Source organism: Dermochelys coriacea, chromosome 8 (assembly GCF_009764565.3).
Source record: "Dermochelys coriacea isolate rDerCor1 chromosome 8, rDerCor1.pri.v4, whole genome shotgun sequence".
Lineage (NCBI taxonomy): Eukaryota > Metazoa > Chordata > Testudines > Dermochelyidae > Dermochelys > Dermochelys coriacea.
In genome coordinates, this window is record NC_050075.1 from 80,195,507 (window position 1) to 80,220,825 (window position 25,319).

Below are 25,319 nucleotides of genomic sequence, written 5' to 3' on the forward strand. Positions count from 1 at the left end.
GAAGTTATATCTGTCAGGCATGCTGTAACTTCACCTGTCTTTCCCATATCCTATGTCATCTACTTGGGATACATCTCAGCAGTAACAGTACTCTAAATACAGTAAAACCTCAGAGTTACTGACATCAGAGTTATGAACCACACACCTCATTTGGAACCGGAAGTACGCAATCAGGCAGCAGCAGAGACCAAAAAAAAAAAAAAAAAGTTAAATGTAAACTACTAAAAAAAAAGTGAAAGCAGCATTTTTCTGCATAGTAAAGTTTCAAAGCTGTATTAAGTCATTGTTCAGTTGTAAACTTTTGAAAGAATAAGCATAATATTTTGTTCAGAGTTATAAACATTTCAGAGATATGAACAACCTCCATTCCCCAGGTGTTCATAACTCTTATGTTCTACTGTAATCTCAATTTGTGGAGTAAGTAAAATACTTTTTTTTTTTTTAAAAAAAGAGTAAATTTAAAGAAAAAGCTCTAATAAGAAATAGATTACTTAAAAATTTCTCCATTTTGTAAACAACTTTCAAAACAAATTATTTTTCAGAAATGATTGTGTGTATTTTTGGTTTATATGTTTTGATTCCACTTTTATTGATATGCCAAAATGGAATAGACTGCTTCACAAATCTTTATCTCAATTTACGTTTATATAAAGCAGTGGTCCCCAAACTTGTTCCGCCGCTTGTGCGGGGAAAGCCCCTGGCAGGCTGGGCCGGTTTGTTTACCAGCCGCGTCTGCAGGTGTGGCCGCGGTTCGCTGCTCCAGGTCAATGGGAGCTGCTGGAAGTGGCGCGGCCCAAGGGATGTACTGGCCGCCGCTTCCAGCAGCTCCCATTGGTCTGGAGCAGCAAACCGTGGCCACTGGGAACCATGATTGAGCGAACCTGTGGATGCGGCAGGTAAACAGATTGGCTCAGCCCACCAGGGGGCTTTCCCTGCACAAGCGGCAGAACAAGTTTGGGAACCACTGATATAAAGGATAATTAGCAATATTAGCAATCACCAAGTTCTTGGTAAACAAATATCTGCCTGATTAATTTACTAGATCTGTTGTAATTCTAAGTGTCAAATACTTTGATTTAAGTGAGCCTCTCCTTCCCTCCATGAATGACCTCAACAATTCTGCTATCCCACCATTTAGACAGAATAAAAGCTATAACAGAACAAGTTTGCTCATGGAATTCAGTAGTAAAAGACTAAAAATGTCCATAATTTGAAAATAACAAAAATTTTTAGAAGTTTGAAGTATTGCTTTGCATACATTCACATGAAATTATAACAGAACAACTTAATGAAGTATACCAAAGGAAAGGATAAGATTTAAATGAAGTGATTTAATTCAGGATCACATTACAAATTCCTCATCTGAAATTTGATGCCTTCTATTTACTGATTTGGAATCAGATTATTTCTAATAAGAAATCTTTAGCAATATTAAAATTTAAAATATTAATTAAATCTCTATTATGCAAAGCAAAGAAGATACAGCCTCATGTTTGATACAAAACAAACCTTTATGATTTGTCATTTTTTATTACTCATACTGATTCAATTATGAAAAAAGCTTAATATATTAATTTATTTACTGTTGAATATGTGGGAAAGATTGAGGAAAAGGGTAGATTTTTTCCTATATTGTGAAGACAGTATTAAATAAAAACAGACTTAGTGTCATAGGTAATAAAAAGACTTACCATTCATGTTGAAAAGCTAGCTTTCAGAAACATATTGCTCATAATATTAATCCAACATTTGAGGAAGTTATGTTTCTCTCTAGAAATACAAGAACTGATCCAGTAAACAAACACACACACACACACACACACACACACACACACACACACAGAGTAATAGATAGCACTCAGAAATCTTGTCTTCATTAAGAACTCCTAGAGATGTGAAACAACTATGAGATACAAAATACCAGGAGTGAACACCAGATCAATATTCAGGATGTGGATGCTTAATCTTGCTCTTTAAACTACTTATTTTCTACCCAGCATTACCTCTACATGTCTAAAGCAACTGAAAATGGCAGAGGGGAAAAAGCATTAAAAAACCAGGATGTTTTAAGATGTTCTCAATTCCTTCAAGCACTGGTTGTTTCCATGGCAACCTAAGACCAGAATTATCTGTTGAGTTCTATCCAACCAGTAGTTACTCTAAAGCTTTAATTAATTTACACAATGTACACCTCTATATTTAAGATTTAACATTTCTCCCCACAGTTACCATTTATCCTGCTGAAGCTCTATTGTGTTTTTTCTAAGTTTTTTTTTCCAAACGTTGACATTCTACGTTAATACATACAACTTCTTTTAAACATATTTAGTGTCACGCTGAATCAGCAACCTAAATTAAATTCTCCCCACTATTAATCACCCATACACTCACATTTTAATGAGAATTCCAGTACTCACATATACTAAAACAATGTAATGTTAGTGACTCTTCTAATGAGTTATGTTATCAAGATTGCTAATGTCAATTCATATTTCATAATTTTGGGAAAATGGAAGGTAGTGTGAGTAATGGAGGTAGGTGATTTGTAGACTGGGATTTAAGACATCTCTTAACCACTCTTATTTCCACATTAAAAAAAACAGAGTACATGCTCAACTGTTCACGTTAAATTTATCTGAAACTGAAATATAGAATTCTGAATACTAAAAAAATATTAATTTGGTCCAGAACGTTTTACAACATTATAAATGTTGGCTAATGGCCAGTTTAAATTATTCAAAAACACGTGCACTCTGTCAATTTTTCCTCATAAAATTAAAGCTGTGCAGTATGAAGAATCAAATTTCCTTTCACAAAATAATCTCATACACCTTCTGAGGACCCAAAGACACTTTTAGAAACATTTTACCTATTTTATAGGTTGAGAAACTGAAACACAGAGAGGACAAATGATTTCCTCAAGGTCAAAACACTGAGTCAATGGCAGAGCCAGGAAGAGAACCCAGGGTTCAGAATATATACCCCATTACCTTACTCATTCTACTAAACCACAAGCCTCGATAACTAATGGCACTAAAAAGCCACAAAGAAGCAACTTCCTCTTTAAGTGCAGTAGTTGCATCAGAAAGTGCTTTACAAAATAGGTACAACAGAGAAACAGAGCATTCAGGACATTCCATTATAGCAGAGGGTGTTATATTAACTAAATGTACTTTTAAATTGATGCCACTTCAGTACTTAATATATTTATAAGGGTTCTCTTGTTCATATTTCTTTCTAGAATTATAGTGTATATTTGCTTGGGAGAGTTCAGGAACATATTACCAGGATTGCAGCATTTGATGTCACCTAAACAGTTAATAAGAACACTACAAGTGCAGAGACACAGGTAGGAGGACATTTACAAACATTTTAAAATCCCTTTATCAAAAAAATACGGTATGCTGCTTATTTAGGTAAGTGCTTATCAATAAACTTGAATTTTATGCTACATTATTCCAGAACATGAAGGAAAGCTATTATGCAGCCAGATATGATCAAGACCACTCCTCTTCTACTTTCTGTTGTTCTCTGTGAAAGCACAAAGAAAGAGTCAAATATTTTTAGTATTTTCTTCTCAATAGGAAAAGCAAGACTATTTTCCATTCAGGGGTAGACAGGCCCCACACCACAGCATTCACTGTTCCTACCAGACTTAGAGCCATGATAGTAGTGAATTAAGAGTCCTAAATTTACCATATAGACACAAACCCATGTATGGCTGGGCATTATTCTTTGTCTACAAATTATCTAAACCGAGAGCAAAGATTTAGAGTTAATATCTGCAAATTTCAACTTAAAATGAGACACATATATCCATGACTGCTCGGCTACTAGTTCACAAACTTTGCTGATACAAAAATGCTACAACCAACATGCATAATTATTGCTTAAAATAGTACTTTAAGAACAACCACTCGTTCACTATGTTTATCAACAGACATGACATTCCATTTCCTCTTCAAACAAGTCATGCAATCAAGCTTGCCCTAAAAGAGAGAGAAAGAGGCTTGTATGCAAACAGGCCCCAGTTTGAGAAGACAGTAGGTCAATACCATTTTTTCATTTTATTAAACAAATGAATAAATGACAGTACTGCAGTTTTTTTTCAAGTAGTGTTCTCAACATTATAATCATTTATTGGAAGCTTGAAATAGTGTCTGATGAAATGTATTCTCTCCCTCTTGTGAATATACACTAGTCTAGAGGGGTGCAGACATGTTTAGGGATCCTAGGGCTCAGTGGTTCATTAGGTTTGGTAGTTTCTACTCAGTTTCTCTCCCTCAAAACTCATTCTTCTATCAATAGGGTTTCATATTAAGTTATTTTTAGAGTATCTGACTGTGCCACATACATTAATGAATTAAGCCTCACAACACAGGTGAGAAGAAAAGGAGTACTTGTGGCACCTTAGAGACTAAAATTTATTTTAGCATAAGCTTTCGTGAGCTACAGCTCAATATGCTCAAATAAATTTGTTAGTCTCTAAGGTGCCAAAATACTCCTTTTCTTTTTGTGAATACAGACTAAACACAGCTGCTACTATGAACACAGACAAGTTAAGTGACTTGATAAGGTTCTCACAGGGAGCTTATGGCACAGCCAAGAATGGAACCCCTATCTTCCAATTCCCATTCTTGTGCCTTTATGACAAAGCTAGCCTTCTATCTGAAAGTGTCAGATGTTTGGCCCATCCAAAACATGTGGATCTCAGGGAGAGAACAGAATCAAGGACCATCGATATCAAGGTCCTATGCTTCCCTTCTGCCTTCCTTGATGCACAGCAGCATGGTTCTGACAGAGCAATACTGAGAGAGCCTACCCCAATGCCTGTGGAACAGTGAATTCCACATCACAGAGAAGAAATCTGTTAAGTTATCTGTAAAGAAAAAAAATTATACATAAAAAGTAAAAAAGGGGCACAAACTAAAGATGAGCTGAAAAGTTTTAGGTATCTGAGGTCAAGCCACTTCTCTCCACCCTCACAACTCCAATCCTCTTACCTGCCTCCCCACAAAACTAGTATGTCTCTCCCCACTTGAGCTGGGAGATCTTGATTTAATTTATCTTCAGTAAGGGCAACAACAACTTTCTGGTTTCCATATTTATCTTCCATTTTCCATCTTTTGAGATTAGGGCCATTCCTAATCATATACACTCAAATTCAAATTCACAGTAGGCACATGTGTTAACTTGGCCTTTTCCCCATGATAATGCAATACTATGACATGAGCACATTTTGCTAAGGCCTATTACTTTCAATAGTAAAAATTGCTTGTGGTATTTCAACCCATTGCTGTATCCAAATTCATGTACGAAATTAATACAAGTTATACTTAAACAAATTTAAGATAATACATTATTTACTATATAATAAGTTGCTCTAAAAATAGGAAATGGAGATACCAAGATAATTTACTTAGACTGTGAAAGACCTGGTACCTCTCAACTTCACTCACCCAAAACATATGGTTGCAAAAGGTATGGATACAAATTCCTAAATAAACTGTTTGTGTTAAAGTGGAGTATGGACAGAGCAGTGATGACTATTTTGATCTCAATAACTTTATTCATGTTTGCCTAGAATTATGAACTGTATATTTTGTGTGATTTAGAAAATAAATGGGGGGAGAGGATGCACCTGCCTGAGCCATATTTCTGATGAAGCATGTTTTATGCAATACAAACAAGTTTGCCCCTTTCTCTCCCACAAATTAAGATTATAATAAAATTAAAATTATGGATAACTAATGTTATAAATCAAAGTTATTACACTGAATTAATTTGAAATAGTAAACCATAAATGTCTGTTCTAGTTTTAGTGTTCAAACTCTCACCATAAAATGGATTTTGAAATATCCATTAAAAATAAAAGGACACTATAAATATTAAATAAAAGCCATGTAATTAAGGACCTAATCAGCGTAACATAATAGCCATCCTTCCAAAGTTTACGACAAGGAAAACCAATAATTTAATAACAAGTAAACTATCTATTATTGCTAAAACTAGCAAATTTAGATCTGAAATACTGGGAAGAAAAGTTCACAAAAATACATAAATTAAGTTAACATTTGCCTAACAAAAAGGAAAGCAAACTCACAAGAGAAACTCTTACCAGATACCAAGTCCTTGCAGAAGAGTATCAGATTTCCACCTGCATGTTCTTTAAACCAATACTTTGTATTATACTACAAAAAGACTGATAGATAAACTAGAGTATATTCTATTTACAACATAAAGTCTTTTAATTAGCATACAAACTGAATCTTGAGTATCTACAGAACACTTACTTGATCTGTCCCACAGGGCAGCAAGTTCGGAGAAATGATGGCTCTCATTTTCCAGAGCCACTTTCTGTTCTTGTAAAGCACCCTTAGAGTGCCTATGAAAAAGTCTGTTAGCAAACCCTTCAAGTCTCTGCAAAGCTGTGGATGTCCCTGTGCACTGGTTACAAGGTAACTCCCGCTGTGCTGCCATCTACATACATTGATAATTTACTTAAAGAAAAAACAAAAAAAACACAAAACACAAATAATCTAATAAAGGAGCTAAAACAACTTACACAGAAGCTAAGAGCTATGCTTGTGTCGCACTTCCTGAAGGCAGTGTTTTCTAACCACTACTACTGTTCCTCTTCCTGTTAATATAAAACAGCACATTATGGTGTTTTTCTTAGCAAAACTCTTTTGTATCAGCTAAAAGTGGTGATTAGAAGAGCTGTAATATTTGCCTTAAACTCTCAGTTTAACAGCTTTTTTCATATGAAAACACATAACGAGTTAATGAAAATACACAACAGCACGTGATATAAAGTGGAGGAAAGAATCATAAGCCAGATAAAATTAAAATAATAGTTGCCATAAACATACATAAACTAAATGAGTTATTGGAAAAAGACAAGTGACTAGTTCTACACATCCTTCTCTCAAGACAGTTTTAGTACTACTGTAATTAGATTTCAGAGTAGCAGCCGTGTTAGTCTGTATTCGCAAAAAGAAAAGGAGTACTTGTGGCACCTTAGAGACTAACAAATTTATTAGAGCATAAGCTTTCGTGAGCTACAGCTCACTTCATCGGATGCATTACATGCATCCGATGAAGTGAGCTGTAGCTCACGAAAGCTTATGCTCTAATAAATTTGTTAGTCTCTAAGGTGCCACAAGTACTCCTTTTCTTTTTGTAATTAGATTATAACATTATAGGTAGTTAATTAAATTATGGTGTCCCTACATTTTCTATAACAGTATAATTTTCTAAGCGAGGAGGTTAACTTGTTAAAACAAATGATGGTTTATACTAAACAAAAATGAACAAAAAGTCACCACTTTTTTCCTTTTACATTTAGGAAACCAGAATGGAGAAAGATACAGAATAGTTCTGTGTACATAAGAACAAGAAGCCAGATTCTGCCAACCATACTCGTGCCGAGTTTTACCTTGCCCCAAGTCTCTATCAGCAAGTCAATGGGGCCACTTGCTGAGTAAGGTATTACCCAGTGAGAGTACTGGGGGCAGATCCCAGCCCTTAGTAAAGAAATATATGCATTTTCCAGCCATCCCAGAAGAAAAACAGAAGACAAGGGAAAGACTTAATTAGCCTGAAACTTTATACACTTAATATATTTGGGAATACCAGGTAGTAAGTTGTACTGTGCTGATCATAGTCCTTTTCTTAGTCATTTCCACCTATTTTGGAGGGCTGTTATCCGTCTTCCCCTCCCCCTGCCCCTCCTCCCCCCAAACACACTGGGACCATATCGCTCTCTCCTCTATGAGAGTTCAGGGGACTGTAAAAGGAGAGTGGGAGGATTGGTTCCACGCTTTAACCCTTCCATAACACATACCTGCACTGGACATCTGCCACATTTTAAGTTACTAAGCTGCAACACTTTGACCAAAACTCCCTGCCTACCCTACCAGATCCTGACTTGCTGTGGGGAAAGCAAAAACAAGAAAAAACTACCCCATCCCACCTTGGGCAATAGGGCATTGAGGGAAAAATTCCTTCCTAGTCCCTAAGAAAAAGGTGATTAGTATAACGCCCACAGTAGATCATGAAGAACAAATCCACTCCTACTCTAATTCCATTGGTGGGAGAGCAGGTGCTAACCAGCTCAACTGCGGTGAGAGAAGCCTGCCCCAGAACTGCCAGGGGTACAAATATTTCCCCCTCCCCTGGAAGGGCAGTGGTCAATACCTTCTATTAGACCAGCTTCTGTTGGTGAAAGAGAAACTTTCATGCTTACAGAGAGCTCTTCTTCCAGTCTGTGAAAGATACGCCAAGCATCACAGCTAAATGCAAGATGGAACAGACTGTTTAGCATAAGTAGCTAGCACATATTCTAAGGAAGTGGTTTCTCAACCTTTTCAGACTACTCTCTCTCTTTCAGGAAGCTGATTTGTCTTGTGTACTCCACATTTCACCTCACTTAAAAACTTCTTGCCTACAAAATCAAACCTAAAAATCTAAAAGTGTCAGCACACTATTGCTGAAAAATTGCTCATATTCTCCTTTTTACCATACAATTATAAAATAAATCACAACCCCCAGGTTGAGAAACACTGATATAGTATATATAGCAGTATAAACAAGTCATTGTCTGCATGAAATTTTAGTTTATACGGACTTTGCTAGTGCTTTTCATGTACCCTGTTGTAAAACTAGGCAACTATCTAGGTGAGTTGACGAACCTCCTGGAAGACCTCCGTGTACCCAGAACCACTGTTTTAAGGGACCATTCAAGATAGCACATACTCTGGACCACTAACTACTTATGCTAGACAATCAGTTCCACCTGTAGCTGTCCTGCTCCAAGTACCTTTCCCAGGCCTGAAGAGCTCTGTGTGGCTTGAAAACTGGTCTCTCTCACCAACAGAAAGTTGGTCCAATAAGAGATATTACTCCACCCATCTTGTCCTTCTAATATCCAGGGACGACACAAATACAACTGCACCGCATTGTAATACATTGCATTCAACTCTGTTGAAAGGTCTGCCCCTATTTTTTTCCCCATAAAGCCCTATTTATAGCTTTCAAATGTTTGCAGATATACAAATTCCAGTCCTATGATTCTATGACACATTCTGGGACTGTGCTTTCAATCCATTTGATAATGTTAGACAACTTTTGCACAACACAATCTATGACAGAATGGATATATTTTTTAACAAAACAAGATCAAGACAATGTAGCCAAACATGTGGAGGAGAAGGGTTTTGGTTTGGTGTTTGGAGGGCTGTTTGCATAGGGCTTAAAAATTCCATTGTCCCCTGGTAAGCAAGATGAGTTTTTGAGCGACTACCATCAACTTAAAAAACATAACCTTATACATTCCTCAAAGTAGCCAGCAGTCAAGGAAAGGTAGAACAGTAAAGACATCCTATCCACCACTGTAGTAACCAAGTGACTCTAGAATTGAGGGGAAGAACAGAAATAGGTGGTATTTGAGGGTTGATAGGGCAAGTCCTTCTCAGAAAGCTTGGTAACAGCAAAGGTCAGGTTTATTCCCCGCACTTTTTCCACAGAGTTCACATTCTTCCTTTTCTTCTCTTCTCTCTCCTCCCACTCCCTGATGCATCCTGGGAACTGTAATTACTGGACTCAAAGCTACAAGAACCACCTAGGAACAAACTTACAAACACAAACTGGGGTAGCTATCTGCACCAACCTAGATACCACAGGTTGGTCTAAAATATTCCAGGAACCTATGGTGCTCCCAGAAAGGATCTAGATCAGCAAGCTAGCAGAAATCCCAGCATCCTTCTCTTTTCTAGTAAGTAGGAGAGAGTGATTTCTTCCCAGGTCTCCTTTCTGGACACCCCCCTTACAAGCCCATCTTTCATACAACCTTGTGCTAACTATTTTAGTTCTCTGCTCTGCTAAAGTTTCCAAACTCTATTTGTCAATGGAGAGGGCTGATGGAATGTGGCAATGGATGGATGTATTTAAGAGAAAGAGATTGTGTAGCACAAGTTAGAAAAGAGATTACTGTATTTTAAAAGAAAGATTATGGAGTGAAGCCATGAATGGTATGAAGGCGTAATAAACCCAAGAATTATGTACTGTTACATTTTTTAAAAGTAACAGAGAAAGTTCAACACCAATGTGTTACATAAATAAATGACACACAACTAAATCCTTTAAATTATTTGATGGAGAATGAAGGAGGAACCGGGTTTGGGGGAAACTTGGTAGCACAGGTATTTTTCATTCTGGATAGCAGGCACTGGGTTTCAATTCTTCTGTGCATGCAGTAGGTTACTTAAGAGGTGGTGCTCTTCTCAAGGTGGAACATATTTGGCTTTACTTGTACCAGGACTTCAGTTTGCCAATCAACACTTCTTCCTTACAATAACTGAAATTTAGCAGGGAGCCTGTTGTATAGGGGAGAATGGGGACAGGCTACTTTGGCTGGACTACATCTCCCATGATGCACCCCAGAAGGACACATGACTTCACTGATGTGGTCATCTGGAGCCACACTGCATTGTGGGAGATGTAGTCCTCTAAGGAGCCCAGTACACAGAAGACAATGAGGGGCTTGAATTACAACTCCAGTAAAGGTTTCAGAGTAGCAGCCGTGTTAGTCTGTATTCGCAAAAAGAAAAAGGAGTACTTGTGGCACCTTAGAGACTAACAAATTTATTAGAGCATAAGCTTTCGTGAGCTACAGCTCATCCGGATGCATCAAGGTGCCACAAGTACTCCTTTTTCTTTTTGCGAACTCCAGTAAAGCAAGAGAAATGCAATTGAATGTTGATCTGACTCAAAATGAAGCATTTGGGTCAATAAAATAAAATACTTCAATTTCAGGAATGTCAAAATATTTTGTTTCAATTGACTATGTCAAAAATAATGTTTCAACATTTCCAAATCAAAATTCTTGGAAATCTGCATTTCAGAAAAATATCTCATTTCCAACATTTTGTGTTTTGGAAAAACAAATATTGAAATGGCAAAATTTCCCATGAGACAGAAATTCTGAATTTCAATCAGCTCTAGTTATGAGTGTTTAAGAATATTTTTAACATATTCCAAAATTCATGGGAAAAAGCTTTATGAATACTAAAAATGAAAACTGTTGGCACTGAGATTTTAAATAGAAATTTCTGCTAGATCTAGGGCAAAAGTTCTTTAGGTCTTTACAAAACTTTCACAATGCTAACAGCTGTAGGAGGAAGTTATCAATGGGTCATTTAGCCTGAGGAAGTCAGAAACTATTTGCACCTTTCTTGATCCTATACCCAACTCCCTATACACATCGTCCAGTAGATGACTCAAGAGATCTCCTTGCATATATGCGGGCTTGGAAGAATTAGATTTTTGTTAGTAGACCTTGATTTCGTTGTGCACTCACAAATCAACAAAACAAAATTTTTATTGATAATAATCAAAATGTACAAACAGGCGAAGTAAGAAAAATGCTAACCTAAGAGTTTGCTTTAACAATATTTACTTTGTATATTTTGACATGTGATGTTGACAATGTGTATTTTAAACAGTCATAAAGCTTTAAAATTTATTGCATTTCAATGTCTGTGGTTAAATAAATTAGTGTGACCCCCCCCCCACATAATTTCCTGCAACTGTGAAAATTTAAATTTATAAAAATAAAAAAAATGCTTAAATATAAACACTGATATTAGCCATCAAAATTATAAATTGAATTCTGCAAAGCCTTACACACACACACGGCAACTCACAAATATATTGTTGCCCCCACTTCTGAGCGGTAGAAGGTTGTGTGTCTTTGTAGGTCAGTCTCCTGTTGGAGGAGAAATCAATGACAAGGGAGTCCGAGTATTTCCTTAGAGTAGTTTATTTTACTTTCACTATATACACCAGTCCTTGAACAGAGGTGGTCAGACAGGCACACAGGCAATCTTCTTTCAGGAAACTCAACCAAAAAAACAATGCCCAATTCCACGGAGCAGCTCTCCCCCCAAGAACTGAATCCAGTTAAAGACATGAAGGCAGAGAGCAAACTTTCCTACTGCTTGCAACCGCTCCCCAAAAAGAATCATTATTACAATACAATAGTTGCAGCAACTTGTACAGCTATGTGTAAACAGCACCATCTGGAGATTCTCACCATAAAAGTATATATAAACATTAAGATTCATTGTTAGGTACTCATATCTTAAAAGTGACAAAATGTTTTTTCAATATATACAACACTGTCAAAAAAGAAAGTCCTAAATTTTAAACAGAACACACAAGTAGACTTAACTATTACAAACACATCCATAAATCAAAAGCCACCAAAGGTATTTTACTGGCCGGGAGTTAATTTCAAAGTTCACTGTTTCATCTACAAGAACAGCTGACATAGCAAACACCTAAATTATGTGATAAATGCAGCTCTCTGCTCCAGTAAGTGTTTGTGGTATCCTCAGATAAGAAATATCCTCCAGTTTACTTTGAAAATCGTATCTGTTAATTGTTAACTTCTTAAACAGTGGAGGCTGTAAAATAATTTCAGTTCAGCTTTAATTAACTGATCTGTACATCTTTAGTCTGCTCCTGAATCTTAATATTTTGGTGGATGCATACAACATTTTTGAATCACCACATGACTGCCTACACTAGTTGTGTATATTTTAGTTTTATCTCAAGGGAGGAGTAATACTGTATACCCATCCCAGTTTCTTTCCCTTCCAGTTAAAATCATTAGATTTCTTTTGTTAATTTCTCCCTTCATCCACAAGTAAAGAAAGAGATACTGTAGTACTTCTTAGATATCTGCATTTTTCGTAAGTGGATCTATCCTATACCTAGAATTTGAGGAAGGTGAATCATCCAATTGTTCATACTGAAGGGTTCCTGCAAAGGGGACAGTTTTGGGGTTGTATTTTTGTTTGTTTGTTGAAGATAAATAGTTTTATTCCTTGATTAAGCATATATCTCCTCACTTTAAGGTACAATTGTTCCTAGGCCCTACAGGACAGGGCGAAGGCTTTCCATAACAAACAAACCCCCATGGGGGGTAGAAAAATGATTCAAATATATTAGTTCATGTACACAATCAAATTTATGTTGGTTAAGGCTCATGAATTTGTGAAAACCCATGAATCTTGCCAAATTTAGCAAATCTCCCATTGACTGGTAAAACATTTTATTGCTTGAAAGATGTCATCAACACTTATTACCACCAAATTATATAATAATGGGAAATTATAAAAAGGGGAAAATTGTTTAACATATCTGAATTACAAAATGCTGTGGGGTCCCTTTATAAGCAGCATTAACATAATTACAACTTGTTAATCAAAGCATAGACAATATTATATGTCCTAATTTTATATGCCCTAAAATATTTTGAATACTGTATAATAATAAGAATACTAAAGTATGTGTGAGATAAAGACATGAGTAAATATATATTATGTAATAATCCCTTCCCAGTTGTGTTTGAAAGCCCCAAGGAAGTCATATAAAGCCAAAATAGTTACATTGTTTTATAACTGAGAATAACAATCCTTCTTAGAAAATTTGAGTGTTAGTAGCAAGCATCTAAACAAGTGTAACCTTGCTTATGCTTTGCAAGTTGTCAATTTACAAAAGAGACTACAGAGAGTTAGGGGGATAGGTAGGCTACTTTTTGGAGAGGCAGATACTGCTTCTCTACAAAGAGTGCTTCATTTTTGAGAGAGTGGAGTCTGCTTTTTTGTATGCAAAATGGACAGTATTTGCTAACACTCTACATATTTTAATTGTTTTCCATCTTAAATGCACGAAAATAATGCCCAAAGTTGGCACACTGTAAAAGTATTAGTAATTAAACATGGTAATAAAACCAAATCCTAGCCAAAGATTATCTATACATAACATTTTCCCCTTCTTAGACCCAACATGCCAAATTTCAACTCCAATCAAGATTTATAATCAAACTGTTAATCTGTTAAAGTAGATTATAAAACAGATGGTTTAATATAAAAATAAAAATACTACAGTAATGAGTGGCACAGAAATACCTACAAGTAAAATACATACAGCAAAATAAATAATCCCACTATTTAATAATGCCTGAGATTAAATCCGTGCAGTTTTAAATCAAAAAGTGTATCTTTTCCACAAAGGTTTTAATCCTTGTTAGAAAGTTCCACTGCCATGAGTAATATAAAGCTGGGCCTGCTGTACTTCTATAAAGTATATTTTATTATTCTATAAATAGTAATGCTCAGAAGAAGTTGTTGCTATGGAAATGGTGATCATATTTCTATTTTAATTTGGAAGATCTCTACTGGCATCTACTGCAAGGAAGTTTAACTACAACAGTCAGTGACAAAAAATGCTTACTTAGGAAATCCATCTATGCTAAAGCATGCAGGCTGTCATGTTCCAGTAGCATTAAACATTTCAATTTTACATGGTGGCTACAAAAGGAATGAGTAAGATAATTTTGAATAGCTAAGAATATGCAGAAGCAAAAAAAAGTAAGACTTGAACTGTACAGTGTTCAGCATTTGATAATAAAGAGCAAGCTAATAGCTATTTGCATATTCTCTCTTTCAGTTTAGCTCTTGAGAATTTGCTAAATTTGCTAAATTAATAATCCAAGACAATTAGGATCTTCATTTGCCCACAGAATATTACAACCTGAACAGTAGGAGTGTAAGTTTCCCCATCCACAACTCTACTAATGGGCTTCACTTCACTGTTTCAAGTAAATAACCTTTAAGACAGAGGTTCTCTACCTAGAAATCACGATCCCAAGTTTAGTCACATGTGGGTAGTTGGGTTGCAGGCAAAATCCCCCATTAAAAAGAAAAACTAACCTGTTTGTTAGAAGATGGCCACTAGTACCTAATGAGAATGTCACCACCTCTTAAAGCAGCCAATTCAGCTCTAACATGACTCCCCTAACCCTGCCTGGCTCCTGTGGCAGTATCGCTGACAACTGCTCTCCACCTTACTTAAGCGATACATTCCTCACACTTCAGTAGGACGGTGGAAGAAAAAAAAAATCTACAATTGAAAGAGTCAACTCTGGCAAGAGAAGGAAGCTAGTGTCCTTCCTATTTCCTCCTCTCCAAAAATCCCAGCACCCATGAACTCTGACCCCACCTACAGCACCTCTGATTTAGTAACCCCCACATCAAGTACTTCCTCAAACTCTAACCCAGCACCTATTGCATCCAGCATACCAGAACCCAGTACCCACTTAGTAGCTCAAACCCAGCACTCCTTTTCCAGCATCATCCAATATCTAACCTACAGCATTGTCTCTTGCAGTAACTCCAAATGACTGTGAATGCAACCACAAAGTATTGTGCAATTGGGTTTTAGAGAAACAAGAGTTGGTTTTGGGTTGACAAGTAGAGAAAAGTTGAGAAACCTGTTCTAGGCATCAGTTCCATCTCCATGGCAAATTCAGTAACCCACCACTCTACTGAGATAGTCGATAATTCTATTTTGTACGAAATGAAGTATGGACACTTGCCTTTTAGAAAATGAACTAATACCATCAACTCATTTAATTTTTGGTCCCTATCAGTGTTGTCAACTTCTGCCATTTTTTGGTCTGATATTGGTGTTCTTAAAGCCCCTGCTACTGGAGTCAAGTAATTACATGAGAATCCAACATTCATTTTAAGATACATTTAAATTTATAGCCTTCAAGCGGTGAAACCTTGAAAATGTGAACCCTAGACTCAAGACCCAGAAAGCAAATAAGTACTCCAAATTTATTATTTTTTAATATTAATTTTAAACTGCTATAGTAGTACAATCAACCAATAATAAAACTAAAAGTACTACCATTATATCATTTCTTAGTTTGCAGTCAGCTATGTGAAGATAGTATGTGATATCCGAGGATAGGATCCTCTTCTTTGTAACTGGCTGACTTGTAAGCAGTGATTCGGGGGAAGTTAAGGGTGTTCAGGCATCCTTCAATTGTGCGTTTCCAGGATAACTAATATTTTAAGAAGTTTCCACGATCAAGGTTTTTTCACCCCAAAAGAAACGCAGTTATCTAGGACCTTAACTCAAGCTTAAGAATTGTTTTTTGCTTGGGGATTTCTCTCTTCTTTGTAGTCAAAATCAGAGTTTAAGGGCAGAAGTGACCACCAGAATCATCTTGTCTGACTTCCCGTATATCACAGGTAATCAGCATCACCCAGCACCCGCACACTAAATCAAGCAATGGAAATAAGACCAAAGTAAAAGAGACCCACAGGAGGCGAGATTATTATGTGCCACAAGCAGAAAATAGGAGGAACTGCGGTGCACCACTTCTTGAGTCCTCTGCAATGGCAGGAAAATGATTAAATAAGATATATCCAATAATCCTGGCAAGTGACCTGCACCCACATGCTAAAGAGGAAAGTGATAAAACCCTAAGCAGTCTGCCAATCTGACCTAGGAGAAAATTCCTTCCTTTCCACGCATATGGCAAATCAATTAGACCCTGAGCATGTGAGCAAGAAGCAGCCAGCCAAGCTCCTGAAAGAGATAATGTTCAGTACCACCCCAGAGCCCTGGTCCACCCAACCCAGTGTCCCATCTTCAGTCCTAGCCATCCCTGATGTTTCAGAGGAAGGAGATAAAAAGCCTCTACGAGATATTCAGAATACAATCTAGACTAGTGAGCAGCTGTGTCACTCTTGCCCTCTAACCTGTGGTGCCCTTTATGCTGCTGTTGCCTCCACTCCTAGACTGCTCACAATCAGCCTCTAGCATGGATGTTACTCCCAGTTATGTCTGTGCACTTTCAGCCTCCCAGTCACACCCTGGCTTTTACCAACATGAATTATACTGAGTGACCCCAGCACGCTCCTAGTTCCAGATTTTTCCCCAGAAATGTAGGTCTTGTATTGCCCAGCCCTCTTCTGGGCAATAGAAACTCATATATAGACCGCCTTTTTATTAATAGATATGATATGCACAAATCCTGTTATCCCAGATGGAGTTTTCCAAACACTTCAATTCAAAACACACTAATTTAGATAAAACAAATTTATTAACTACAAAAAGAGAGAGGTTTTAAGTGAATACAAGTAACGAGGCATAAAAGTCAGAAATGGTTACAAGAAAATTAAACATAACTAATGCCTATCTTAAATTGTGTTAAATTCAAAGCAAAGTTTTCCCTCACCACATGTTCTCAATAGTTTTACTGGCCAAACTTCTTCAGTGTAATGGTTGCTTCCTTTGTTCCTTCTGATGCAGTGAATCAATGGAGAGAGAGAGCGAGCGAGAGGAGGAGGAGGAAGGAAGGGGTGGTCTTGGGGTATCTGCCCTTTCTGTTTATATAGGGTGACCATATTTCTCTATGCTGAATACGGGACACCTGGTAAAATTACTTGCATTTAAGTGAGTTCAGTGACAATCAATCAATCAATCAATCAGAACAATGCAGTATAAACATGCAAATTAACATTAAGTTGACAGAGCCCCCATTAAAAAGAAATACTGAGCAAGTTGGATTCTGTTTATTTACCTTCTTATCTTTAAGGCTTTAGGGTTCACACAGGGAGAGGCGATACACATACTCCTATACACCCTTCTCACATGGGGATGGGGTGTGACCAACTGACCCTCCCCTCCCTGCCCAGCACGCTTCACCCTGTGCCAGTGCTGTGCAGGGCTTTGGTACACACAGGGTTCTGCTCCTCCTGGCCAGTCCCCCAGGCCAGAGGGTCTTGGGCTTTCCCGGGGCACTGGCCCAGCCAGAGGCAGTGGGGGAAGGAAGGAGCCTGCTAGCCAGGCTGCTGGTGAGCTGAGAGCTCGGACCAGGGGCTGGTTCTCTGCACAGCACTGGGAGCGGGATGCGCCCTGCCGGGGGCATATGAAGGAGCAGAGGTGCTGGGGAGGCGAAGGAGCAAAGCGGGAGAGGACAGCAAGAGGGGGAGCACGTAAAGGGCCGATGGGCGGGCAGCAGAGGCAACACTTAACCAGATGTTGCCTGGCGCCTGCCCACACTCACCAGCCACTGCAGCTCGCAGCCAGAAATGGGACGGGGTGTGGCGTCCTGCTGGCCAAAAGCCAGCACCCAGCAGGAGCTCTGCTGATAGACCAGCAGGGGGAGCAGCGCGGCCCCACGTGCTGCAGATTTGCTCCATCACCAGCCTTGCACACGCACCCCCATCATTGGCCACTGGATCCCCCACTCTCCCATTCACTGCCAGTGGGCGGGCGCCTGGTGAGCAGGGGTCTGGCCAGCAGCAGGAATCGCCAGCACTGATGGGGCGGGGAAGACAGAAAATATGGGACAATTTGCTGTTTCTTTGCTAAAATGTAGATTTTTCGCCCAGGCCTCCATCCCCATTTCCTGCCAAAGAACGAACACTTATCAGGTAATGGCCCATTGACCTTGTTTAGGCATTACTGTGCCCTTTGTCTCTGAGGAACTGGTTAGGCCATTCAAGACTTGGAACATGTTACAAGATTTTACTGTACATGTATTACTAAAACATCACATACAGTGTTGGTACATGTTTTACCAAGACAATAGTGACCAGCAAATTATGAGTTTTCAAATGATACCTCACAGTATACTTTGTACAAAAATTATTACAATAGTGTGCAAGGGGTGAATACAGGGGTACAGTCTGTTTCAGCCTCCAAAAGTACATCAGGGAGAGGGAATCCCTTCCTGACCCCTGCTGGTGGCCAGCTGACACTATGAAGCCTGAGCTTTAGGGACGTAAGATATAAACCGGAAGCAAGCCCCAGCGCTGTTGACCAATGTCGTACAACTGCACTCAAATTTTTCCAGCTTTTTCTCAAAAATAAATAATTAAGCCATTTCATAGAATCATAGAATATCATGGTTGGAAGGGACCTCAGGGACGTCATCTAGTCCAACCCCCTGCTCAAAGCAGGACCAATCCCCAAATAAATCATCCCAGCCAGGCCTTTGTCAAGGCCTTTGTCAAGCCTGACCTTAAAAACTTCTAAGGAAGGAGTTTCCACCACCTCCCTAGGTAATGCATTCCAGTGTTTTGCCACCCTCCTAGTGAAAAAGTTTTTCCCAATATCCAACCTAAACCTCCCGCACTGCAACTTGAAACCATTACTCCTCGTTCTGTCATCTGCTACCACTGAGAACAGTCTAGATCCATCCTCTTTGGAACCTCCTTTCAGGTAGTTGAAAGCAGCTATCAAACCCCCCCCCATTCTTCTCTTTCGCAGACTAAACAATCCCAGTTCCCTCAGCCTCTCCTCGTAAGTCATGTGTTCCAGCCCCCTAATCATTTTTGTTGCCCTCCACTGGACACTTTCCAATTTTTCCACATCCTTCTTGTAGTGTGGGGCCCAAAACTGGACACAGTACTCCAGAGGAGGCCTCACCAATGTCGAATAGAGAGGAATGATCACGTCCCTCGATCTGCTGGCAATGCCCCTACTTATATAGCCCAAAATGCCATTGGCCTTCTTGGCAACAAGGGCACACTGTTGACTCATATCCAGCTTCTCGTCCACTGTCACCCCTAGGTCCTTTTCTGCAGAACTGCTGCCTAGCCACTCGGTCCCTAGTCTGTGGCAGTGCATGGAATTCTTCCGTCCTAAGTGCAGGACTCTGCACATGTCCTTGTTGAACCTCATCAGATTTCTTTTGGCCCAATCCTCTAATTTGTCTAGGTCCCTCTGTATCATAGCCCTACCTTCCAGCGTATCTACCACTGCTCTCAGTTTTGCTCCCATAACTCTTATTAGGCATCTGTTCCTGAACCTTATCCTCTAACAGAGACATTCTTCTAATTTCCAGCCTGAATTTGTTTATGGCCAACTAACACCCATTTATTCTTGTGCCAACATTGTCCTTTAGCTTAAATAGCTCTTCACCCTCCCTGGCATTTATCCCTTCCTCCCACCCCTTCACCTCCAAGTGTATTTACAGTGAGCAATCATAACCCCTATCAGCCTTCTTTTTGTGAAAGCCAAGCTTTTCCAGGCTCCTCTCATAAAATAGGCCCTCCATTCCCCAATCATCCTAGTAGCTCTTCTCAGCCCCTGTTCCAGTTTAAATTAGTTTCTCTTAAACATGGATGACCAGAAATGTACAGAGTATTCCAAATGAGGTCTTACCAATGCGTTGTACAATGCCCCAAAACTTTCCAGAAAAGTTCTACCCCATAAGAAGACCATGCCTATGAAACTTAAGATGGATCACTTCAGTTTGGATGAAGTTAGGAGGATTAAAATAAATGTTATCATAGGAAGATATCTTAAATTTAACTACTTAAACTTGTATATCCACACTGTAAAAAAAAAAATTACTCAGAGCCATCAAAGAGATAGCAGAATATCTCCATAATAATTGTTTAAATACTTGGGATTTGCATTATTCAGTCAATATTTCTGTTTCTTTGATTACCACTGACAATTTCAGAATACAAGTGCCACATTCCATGGCACACAAAGCATTACAAGTGGCATAAAAATTCAAAGAGTCAATAAAATTAATATAAACTTTAAACTGACCCTAAAATCACTTAATATAAACTAGACAGTTTTATAGGGGATGTGGTGCAGCAACATAGGGTTAACGATTGACCTTTCTTGGCAGTGGTTCAATTTCTTCAGAAAACTGTACCCATTTTGCTCAACAGGGCAATCAAAATTAACATACAAAACCTTCCCTTTTAACTGCAAACTGAAATTTTAAAATAAAGGATTATTTTAATTAAAATTTGCATTTCAGAGCCTATTTCTGAGAAGATGCTTGTGACGCAGTAACATGGGACTCTGACATAAAAAGTTTAAATCCATTTTTCATTCTGGTTTTCTCTCAGTTTCTCATCAAAAGAGATTTACATGTTTTTGATATTTAAACAAAATATGTAACATTTACAAGTGGGTGAACAGTATTGTCTACAGGGAGTGGAAGATGGGAGGGATCAGCAAGGAAAGCTACCTTATTGAGGTCAGAACACGTAGGGATAAAGTGAGACAGGCTAAAAGTCGAGTAGAGTTGGACCTTGCAAAGGGAATTAAAACCAATAGTAAAAGGTTCTACAGCCATATAAATAGAAGAAAACTAAGAAAGAAGTGGGGCCACTAACCACTGAAGATGGAGTGGAGATTAAGGATAATCCTGGCATGGCCCAATATCTAAACAAATACTTTGCCTCAGTCTTTAATAAGGCTCAAGAGGATCTCAGGGATAATGGTAGTATGACAAATGGGAATGAGGATATGGAGGTAGATATTACCATATCTGAGGTAGAAGTGAAACTCAAACAGCTTAATGGGACTAAATTGGGGGGCCCAGATAATCTTCATCCAAGAATATTAAAGGAATTGGCACCTGAAATTGCAAGCCCATTAGCAAGAATTTTTAATGAATCTGTAAACTCAGGAGTTGTACCGTATGATTGGAGAATTGCTAATATAGTTCCTATTTTTAAGAAAGGAAAAAAAAGCGATCCGGGTAACTACAGGCCAGTTAGTTTGACATCTGTAGTAGGCAAGGTCCTGGAAAAAATCTTGAAGGAGAAAATAGTTAAGGACATTGAAGTCAATGGTAAATGGGACAAAATACAACGTGGTTTTACAAAAGGTAGATCGTGCCAAACCAACATGATCTCCTTTTTTGAGGTTTTTTAGACAAAGGAAACGTAGTGGATCTAATTTATCTAGATTTCAGTAAGGCATTTGATACTGTGCCACATGGGGAATTATTAAATTGGAAAAGATGGGGATCAATATGAACATCGAAAGGCGGATAAGGAATTGGTTAAAGGGGAGACTACAATGGGTCCTACTGAAAGGTGAATTGTAAGGCTGGAGGGAGGTTACTAGTGGAGATCCTCAGTGATCAGTTTTGGGACCAGTCTTATTTAATCTTTTTATTACTGACCTCAGCACAAAAAGTGGGAGTGTGCTAATAAAGTTTGCAGATGATACAAAGCTGGGAGGTATTGCCAATTCAGAGAAGGATCGGGATATTATACAGGAGGATCTGGATGACCTTGTAAACTGGAGTAATAGTAACAGGATGAAATTTAATAGTGAGAAGTGTAAGGTTATGCATTTAGGGATTAATAACAAGAATTTCAGTGTTAAGCTCGGGATGCATCAATTAGAAGTAACGGAGGAGGAGAAGGACCTTGGAGTATTGGTTGATCATAGGATGACTATGAGCTGCCAATGTGATATGGCTGTGAAAAAAGCTAATGCGGTTTTGGGATGCATCAGGAGAGGTATTTCCAGTAGGGATAAGGAAGTTTTAGTACCATTATACAAGGCACTAATGAGACCTCACCTGGAATACTGTGTGCAGTTCTGGTCTCCCATGTTTAAAAAGGATGAATTCAAACTGGAACAGGTACAGAGAAGGGCTACTAGGATGATCCGAGGAATGGAAAACTTGTCTTATGAAAGGAGATTCAAGGAGCTTGGCTTGTTTAGCCTAACTGAAAGGTTAAGGTTGAGGGGAGATACGATTGCTCTCTATAAATATATCAGAGGGATAAATACCGGAGAGGGAGAGGAATTATTTCAGCTCAGTACCAATGTGGACACAAGAACAAATGGGTATAAACTGGCCACCAGGAAGTTTAGACTTGAAATTAGACAAAGGTTTCTAACCATCAGAGGAGTGAAGTTTTGGAATAGCCTTCCCAAGGAAGCAGTGGGGGCAAAAGATCTATCTGGCTTTAAGATTAAACTCGATAAATTTATGGAGGAGATGGTATGATGGGATAATGCGATTTTGGTAATTAATTGATTTTTAAATATTCATGGTAAATAGGCCTAATCCCCTAAGATGGGATATTAGATAGGTGGGATCTGAGTTACCCAGGAAAGAATTTTCTGTAGTATCTGGCTGGTGAATCTTGCCCATATGCTCAGGGTTTAGCTGATTGCCATATTTGGGGTCGGGAAGGAATTTTCCTCCAGGACAGATTGGAGAGGCCCTGGAGGTTTTTTGCCTTCCTCTGTAGCATGGGGCACGGGTCACTTGAGGGAGGATTCTCTGCTTCTTGAAGTCTTTAAACCATGATTTGAGGACTTCAATAGCTCAGACATAGGTGAGGTTTTTCATAGGAGTGGGTGGGTGAGATTCTGTGGCCTGCATTATGCAGGACATCAGACTAGATGATCAGAATGGTCCCTTCTGACCTTAGTATCTATCAATCTATAAGGAAACTACTGTGCGTCCTGTGAGGTGACCTGTGAACCCAGATATTATTAGTAGAGCCCTACCAAATTCATAGCCATGAAAAATGCATCACGGACCGTGAAATCTGGTCTTTTGTGTGCTTTTACCCTATTCTATACAGATTTCAGGGGGAAACCAGCGTGTAGTGGGGCGGCTGCCTTACTCTGACAGGCAAGGGTTAAAAGCAGCCAAGCTAGGCTGATTGGGGAAGCAGCCACAGCTGTGGCCAGCTCAGTTAGGGCCCAGCTGGCCCTGATAAGAGGTTTGTAGGCCAGAAGCTGAAGGAGTCTCACTCTAGCCCTGGAGTGGGAAAGGCTAGCTACCTGGGAGCAAGGTACCAAAGCAGAGCAGTGCTGGGGGAAAGGGCTGGGGAAAAGGGCAAAAGGAGCCAGGGAGCTCCAGCCTGGTAAACCCCTAGGCTGCAGGCCTTGTTGAAGGCCTACAAAAGGTACTGGGGCTGCAGAGAGGCAGCCTGGGGATAGGCAAAGGCAGCAGGTCCTAACCCCTTGCCAATGATGAGAGGTCATTACAGACTGCAGTCTGCCCCAGTGAGCGGGGGCTAGATGACGACTGGCAGTGAGCCACTGAGGAAAGGTGGGGATAGAGGGTTGGGGGTTCTCCTGGAAGGGGAGATCCAGACTGTGGGGTACTGCTGGGGCAGAACCCCGAGGTAAAAGGGCACCAGGGTCCCAGAGGAACATGGGGCCAGCGGCAGGCGAGACACTGGCCTGCAGAGGGTGCTCCATATCCCAGCAACAGCACAGAAGTAAGGGTGACAATATCATACCATGCCACCCTTACTTCTGCACTGCTACCTTCAGAGCTGGGTGGCCAGAGAGAGGTGGCGGCTGCTGATTGAGGGCCCAGCTCTGCAGGCAGCAGTGGAGAAGTAAGGGTGGCAATACCATACCATGCAATCCTGACTTCTGCGCTGCTGCTGGTGGCAACACTGCCTTCAGAGCTGGGCTCTCAGTCAGCAGCCACTGCTCTCCAGCTGCCCAGCTCTGAAGGCAGCACCACCACCAGCAGCAGCGTAGAAGTAAAGGTAGCAGTACCGCAACCCCCCGCCCCGCTACAATAAACTTGTGACCCCTCCACCCCCAAACTCCTTTCTGGGTCAGGACCCCTACAATTACAACACTCTGAAATTTCAGTGTTAAATAGATGAAGTCATGAAATTTACCATTTTTAAAATCCTATGACCATGAAATAGACCAAAATGGACTGTGAATTTGGTAGTGCCCTAATTATTAGGCTTAGCCATGAAGGCCTGTGGGTAATCAGATTTTTGTGAGTTGGCAAAAGTCACTGAAACTGGATGATTGATTGTGGAGTGGAACCAAGTCAAAGTAGATAAGAAATACAAGTACAGTAATAAAAAGGAGGAAGTTTCTCAATGCCTGTTAGAACTCTGATGAAGATGGGACAATCTGTGAAAAGTGGCTTGCTTTGATCCATTCTGACTCATCATTATATTTGTTTTCCATTGTATTAAAGTCCGCTCCTCTAACAAGCACTGAAAATGAAATTTGTGTAATGTAGACTTTTGTCATAAAACATGTTACACACATGTTCTGAAATAGCATTTAATCTTTATTTGTAGTCTCCTAAAAATCCAAATAAGTAAATTATTCCACCTCTGAAGTGAAGCAACATTTGTTTTATCATCTTAATTATTTTTTTCTGTTAAGCTTTAAAAGTTTGTTCTGCTTCCATAACCAAGTGTGTGGAAGTTAGAGTTAGAAATAATACTGGGTCACAAATTTGGGTCATAAATTCAGGTCACAATCAGACCTTCCTAATAAAGCAGTCAATAAATCCTACTCAAGCAACCACACTTATACAACATAATCAGCTAAATATAAGAATTTGAAATAGGACATGAAATTCATCTGCTCTACGGAGATAATCTGCTCTTTAAAAAAGTCACTTTTAGTGTGTACGTAAGAAAGGACTAGAGGGAAACAAAAAATCCAGTAAACCACCTCAAATGTCTGAATAGCTGCTGAATGGAAAAGATATTAAGAAACTGTCTCAGGTTTTTAATGTTCTACAATTCCCAAGTTTAGAAGTAGTCACTACCTAAATTCTACTAAATTTTAATTGTAGTCTTAAGCCTTGTGCATAAGAGTCATGATAAATTCCAGGTAAACTAAACTATTGTGTCATCAGCCACAGTAAACATTTCATTGTCTCCAGAAAC

At 39.1% G+C, this 25,319-nt stretch overlaps 1 protein-coding gene across 6 annotated transcripts in view; it reads right to left on the reverse strand.

The window, feature by feature from the left end:
• Positions 1 to 25,319, reverse strand: part of PRKACB (protein kinase cAMP-activated catalytic subunit beta) — a 110,746-nt gene that overhangs the window by 52,890 nt on the left and 32,537 nt on the right. The window contains exon 1 of one of the 6 annotated variants that reach the window (XM_038413471.2): positions 6,294 to 6,622. The exons of 3 other annotated variants lie outside the window; for them this stretch is intronic. In XM_038413471.2, coding sequence (XP_038269399.1) covers positions 6,294 to 6,480 — 187 coding nt within the window. In that variant the 5' untranslated portion in view covers positions 6,481 to 6,622. Of the gene's footprint in view, positions 1 to 1,691; positions 2,052 to 6,293; positions 6,623 to 25,319 lie in introns of those variants that run through there. 2 more of the 6 variants (XM_038413474.2, XM_043520375.1) reach the window with 2 other exon arrangements.